At 43.2% G+C, this 6,000-nt stretch overlaps 1 protein-coding gene across 3 annotated transcripts in view; it reads left to right on the top strand.

Annotated features, from left to right (window-relative positions):
• LOC138962485 (uncharacterized) overlaps positions 1-6,000 on the top strand; it is a 65,822-nt gene that overhangs the window by 52,864 nt on the left and 6,958 nt on the right. For all 3 annotated transcript variants that reach the window (XM_070334329.1, XM_070334328.1, XM_070334330.1), the window contains 4 exons: positions 112-273; positions 1,243-1,331; positions 2,065-2,254; positions 3,959-4,267. In XM_070334329.1, the coding sequence (XP_070190430.1) occupies positions 112-273; positions 1,243-1,331; positions 2,065-2,254; positions 3,959-4,267 (750 nt within the window). The remainder of the gene's footprint in view (positions 1-111; positions 274-1,242; positions 1,332-2,064; positions 2,255-3,958; positions 4,268-6,000) is intronic.

Genomic DNA, 6,000 nt, shown 5'->3' with positions numbered 1-6,000 from the left:
AACATTTTTGAGCTTTAGCAACAGGTGAGATTTGTGATGAAACCTTTATTGTTGTGAAATAAAGTTCAACCAATCAGTCAGTTAATCATCTCCTTATTTCTCTGTGTTCAGGGAGACCAGTGATGGAGAAAACTCCTAAGCCCTCCAAACCCGTGGAGAAGCCCCCGCCCCCTCCACCCCCGAAACCCGTCAGGCAGCCCAAACCCCCGCCCCCAAAACCCGTCAAACAACCCAAGCCCCCAAAACCCAAACCTGAGCCCAAGGAGAAGAAAAGTAAGTTGACTGTGTGTGACTTCTGTCTGTAATTCATGTCGAGAACTGATGAAGCGCGTTGTTGAAAGATGCCGTGTAAAGGCACCTTAACCCTCCTCGTGTAAGCGATCATGTGATCTACCTCAGATCTGCCCAGACTTTTACATGTGAGAACAGCCTGATTCCTGTGCAGTTTTAGAAATGTTGGGATGAATTAATGTTGCAAAATGACATAGGTGTCTGTTACAGCATCAAATCAGCTGGAAGCATCCGGATTAGAAGGGGAAAATAATCAGCAAAAAAAACAAAACAACCCCACTCTGCACATAAAGCTGCGAGGCTGTATATTTTTGGCGTATGTTGAAGTGACAAGATGAACTTATCCCGTGTAAAAGTCGGGATGTGTCTGTTGTTATTTGCGAGATGCACGAGAAGAAAGATAATTGTAAGAAAGGTAGTTTTGTAGAAGAGAAGGTGGGTTTGTTGTGTGTGCGTACATATGAACGTGAAGTTGTTGTTGTTGTTTTGTTGTTGTCGTTGTTTGTTTTTTTTCCGTGGTCCGTCTGTCTGTCTGTCTGTCTGTCTGTATATCTGTCTGTCTCTGTATGTCTCTGTCTTGGTCCGTCTGTCTCTGTCTCTCTGTCTCTGTCTCTGTCTGGCTGGCTGTAATTCTCTGTCTCTGTCTCTGTTTGTCACTGTCTCTCTTTATCTCTCCATAAATATTAACTAGTTAATTTTAAAGCAAAATGATTTAGAAGATGCGGATAACATTTAAACAGCCGTGTGAGCCTTTCAATGGGCCGGCTCAACGTAAATTAATGAACAACCCTCACAATATCTAGCATATATGTGTGTCTAATTCAAGATCCTGTTACAAAGGAGTTACTTTGTGAAGTCCAAGTAATTACAACTCAGTCTGTGGAATGTTATTATGAGAGGAGATACCGGATGATTGACAGTTGCTTTGACGTTGCTGACTTTGATTGACAGAAGAACCTGTGGACAAGCCAATACCACTGCCCATCTCGCCGCCTGAAGAGATTATTGTTAGTCACGAGCCACCGGAAGAACCACCTCCGGTTTGTGAATACTTAGTTATGTGTTTGTCTGACTGCCTGTCTATCTGCCTGCCTGCCTGTCTGTCTGTCTGTCTGTCTGCCTGCCTGTCTGTCTGCCTGCCTGTCTGTCTCTATGACATCATCCAATCTGTCAGCAATATGTCTTTACATTTGGGTAGCATTCCATACCTCAGGTCTGTTGTTGTTACTGGTGGTGCTGATGTTGCTTTTGCTTTCCTGAATCGAATTGATTTTTTTTAAATCGATATATTTTTTCTGTGATACTGAGCAGTGTTCACTCCGTCATGTTTTAGGCCTGGATGTGAGAAAGGGAGAGTGTGTTTTAATCTTTGAAGATCGTTTCTTGTCAACCTTAAATATACCTTTCTTCCCAGGTAAACTTGCCAGTGAATGACTAGAGATCAGCCCAGGCTTGTGCTGACTTGGCAGCCTGGCTGCTTTCTGTCTAGAGTTGGACCGACCTTTTTCTTTGATTAATCTTGACAGCTTTGTCAATTTGCGGAGATAAAAAAATGCACTATCCACAGGGAGCAGTGATGCAAGCTGTTGATGTTGTGAATGTGTGCAAGGTAATTAAGATCCTGGACATATATCAGTGGTGGTGTACATTATCAGTTTCAAGTGAATGGGGAAGGAAGGAAGGAAGAAAAGAAGGAGAGAAGGGAGGAAGGAAGGGAGGTAGGTGTAAGAGTAACGCCTCATTATTAACTATCACTGTGTCCACTCTCTGCAGACCCAGCCAGTGGTTCATCACAGGGCTCCAGTGAAGAAGAAGGAGAAACTTCCACCCCCACCCCCACGGCGTCGAACTCCCACCCCTCCCCCCAAGCCGCCCACCCCGGTGAATGAGCATAAGGAGCAGGGGGACTGGATCTACGGGTCTGACGACGAGGAGAAGACGGAGGAGGTCAAGGCAAAGGAAGGTACAGGCTGCGATCATTGGTGTCTTCAACAGTTGCCATGAGTGTTGTGCGTAAAGCCTCATATTATTTGGGCAAAGGTAACGCTTCGTGAAGTCTACTTCACGAAGCTCGCTGCACGAAGCTTTGGCACTGCATTTTTTGGTAAGAAGACATCGCGAAGTCAATTTCGGGCTACTCAGTTGAGGACAGCCTTTACTTTGGTTTACTCTGACTACACTCTCTGCACGACAGTGCCTCGAAATAAAAAGAAAACAAGTCGCGTAAGGCGAAAATACAACATTTAGTCAAGCTCAGTCGAACTCACAGAATGAAACTGAACGCACTGCATTTTTTCCGCAAGACCGTACACTCGTAGTATCGTCTGTACACCGCTCGTGGCAAAGACAGTGAAATTGACAATCCAGAAAAGCGCGGTAGCGGTTGTGCTGATGAGGATAGCACGCTTTTCTATATTTCTATTCTTTTTAACTTTCTGAACGTGTTTTTAATCCAAACATATCATATCTATATGTTTTTGGAATCAGGAACGGGCAAGAAATAAGATGAAATTGTTTTTAAATCGATTTCGGAAAATTAATTTTAATCATAATTTTTATATTTTTAATTTTCAGAGCTTGTTTTTAATCCGAATATAACATATTTATATGTTTTTGGAATCAGAAAATAATGAAGAATAAGATTAACGTAATTTTGGATCGTTGTATAAAAAAATAATTTTAATTACAATTTTCAGATTTTTAATGACCAAAGCCATCAATTAATTTTTAAGCCTCCAAGCTGAAATGCAATGCCAAAGTCCGGCCTTTGTCGAAGATTGCTTTGCAAAAATTTCAATCAATTTTATTGAAAAATGAGGGTGTGACAGTGCCGCCTCAACTTTTACCCGCCCTGATATGGCCCTTCGTGGTCGGCTGGGCGTTAAGCAAACAAACAAACAAACTCAACTGTTACAAAAAGCCGGATATGACGTCATCAAAGGTATTTATCGAAAACATGAAAACAACATCCGGGGATATAATTCCCAGGAACTCTTATGTCAAATTTCATAAAGATCGGTCTAGTAGTTAAGTCTGAATCGCTCTACACACACACACGCACAGACACACACACACACAGACACACATACACCACGACCCTCGTCTCGATTCCCCCTCTATGTTAAAACATTTAGTCAAAACTTGACTAAAATTTAAAAAAGGGTGTTTTCGTTCTCAGGACTCTCGGTTTGGATAGGGGTGGTAGGTGGTTGGGACGTAAGAAAACATTTTGACTCTTGATCTCGCGTCCTTGGATAATTTATACTGCAATTTTATTCATTATTCACTTTAAAAAAAAAATTATTTTATAATTGCGACGAATAGAACTGTACTGATAATGTAGACAGGCGGTTTTTTTTTTACAGTTCGTCGTCATTGGTTTGAAGTGAAGTTCGGAATGGCTGTAGTATTGTACCAGCCGGAAATGATATCATAGCCTAAATATGTCGTGTTCAAGTAACTACTCAACTTGAATCCAGATGGAATCCATCACTAACTCAGTTTTATTTATTCATGCTATCTCCGTGCAGCAGAAGCAGTGAGGCTCGGCCTGCCCACGCTATCTCCGTGCAGCAGAAGCAGTGAGGCTCGGCCTGCCCACGCTGAAGATTACTTGCACGGCATCCATTACGACTCGGTTCTTTCCCTTCTTGTTGTTTGTGCACAGGAGAAGAAGTGAGGCTGGACCTACCCACGCTTCCCCCAGCACTGCCGGACCCCAACCAGGCCGGCGGCCCCAAGGCGGGCGCGGAGCGAGGGGGGCGCAACACCATAGCAGGCATGCCCCTCATGGCCCTCAAGTCAAGGCCACGCTGGGGACAGAAGCAGAGGGACACCTCACTGCTGGACGAAGCAGAACGCGAGCGGCTGGCGGAGGCGAGAAGACGCAAGTTCGCCGCCCTGATGGACAAGAGCAAGATCAAAAGGGGCGGGGACAAAGACCAGGGGGACATCTCGTTTTCCGACTTTGATGACTGTGAGTATTAGATATGTGTTCAATTTTCCCAGTTTAGTTTTGATTGTAATAGGTGGTAAACAAAGAAAATCAACATGCAAGCGAAACGTTCGCGATTCGACCTTGACAGTTCTTGGAGACACGTTCTGATTGTGATTGTTATTTGTACCCCCCCCCCCCCCCCCAACCCCCGTGATTGTTATTTGTACCCCCCCCCCACCCCCTTGTTTTGAATTGAGTTTGAAGTCATGATGTTCTCAGTATACAGTTATATAATGAGTGTTTTGTTTTGATCCTGTTCACATGGCACGTTGGGTTTTGGTCGTTCCAGAAATACGGTAGAAGTAGGAAAAGCGCATTCAAATACTCCATAATTAAACTATTTGTTTTCTGGTTTCTGTTGATATGTTGCTATGAATTTCCAGGTGTTTTGTTTTTGTTTGTTTGTTTGTTTGTTTGTTTGTTTGCTTATTCATTGTGACGACGAGTTTCCAGGTTCGATATGCTTTTCTTTGTAGCTTTTGATTCAGATCTAACGCCGATGCTGGGTACGTTGTAGTCATGTTTCTCCCGCAGGAGTTCATACTTCAATAACATTGCCCTTTCTCTTTTTCCATAAACTAAAAAACGATTGCATTAAATCGACTGCTGTGACAACTCTTTTTTTTTTGGGGGGGGGGGGGGGATCTGCCTTATCACTCTGGCTTCATCTTATTCTTCCGTCTGTTGTTTCTGATCGGAGTGTCCATAGTCACACGCATACAAACACACACACACGCACGCACACACACACACACACACACGCACGGACACACACATACACGCACGCACGCACACACGCACGCACACACATACGCACATGCACACATACTGTCACACACACACACACGCACGCACACACACACACACACACACACACACACACACACACACACACACACACACACACACACACACACATATATATATATATATAACAAAATCAAGGAAAAGAAAAGCCAAACAAAGAATGTCAAGTGGCAGCCCAAATTTTCGACCTGTTGCCAGGCCTTCCTCAGGGGCGTGTAGTTCTGCGAGACGCCAATTCATGCATCAATTACTGAGCAACACAATACCATGGTTATTTCAGTTACGAATCACAAAGCAAATATTTCAAAGATAAAATTTACATTCAAGCTTAGATCTACTTTCGTTTTGATTGTAATCAAAACAAATGTACACGTGCGAATTCCAAAGTTATTACGTCAAAGGTATACGTATGATTGCATGGTCTAAACGAAAGCTGTAATAGAGTGTTTACGGATCAGAATTGAGTCCACTCGGCACCAAAGTTTTTAATTTTGCAATCCAGAAAGACTCTCTTTTCCACCTCTCATCCCGGGTCGAACAAAAGACTCTTTCGATCACAATGCACTCCATATCACCGAGAGAATGGTCGTGCTGGTTGAAGTGCACTGTGAGAAGAGTACCTGTGTTCTTCCCAATGTGTGAGCGGTAGAGATAGAACCTTTCTCTGAGACTGTTTTGAGTCTGCCCCACGTACTGGGCACTGTGGCATTTTTTACACGAAATGAGATAGATGATGTTTTTGGTGTCACAAGAGAAATGTTCTCTGAGAGTGAAAGTTTCACCTGTTTTACATGAATTGAATGTGGTGGACTCAATCAAGTGTTTTTCACAGATGACACATTTTTTACGCTCACACCTGAAACACCATAATATATACAAAACCTTAAACAACTCCCTGCTTTGTT

This window comes from Littorina saxatilis, linkage group LG3, assembly GCF_037325665.1.
Source record: "Littorina saxatilis isolate snail1 linkage group LG3, US_GU_Lsax_2.0, whole genome shotgun sequence".
NCBI classification, from domain to species: Eukaryota; Metazoa; Mollusca; class Gastropoda; order Littorinimorpha; family Littorinidae; genus Littorina; species Littorina saxatilis.
Note: the sequence above shows the minus strand (reverse complement) of the source record. Positions and strands in the feature narration are given on the sequence as shown.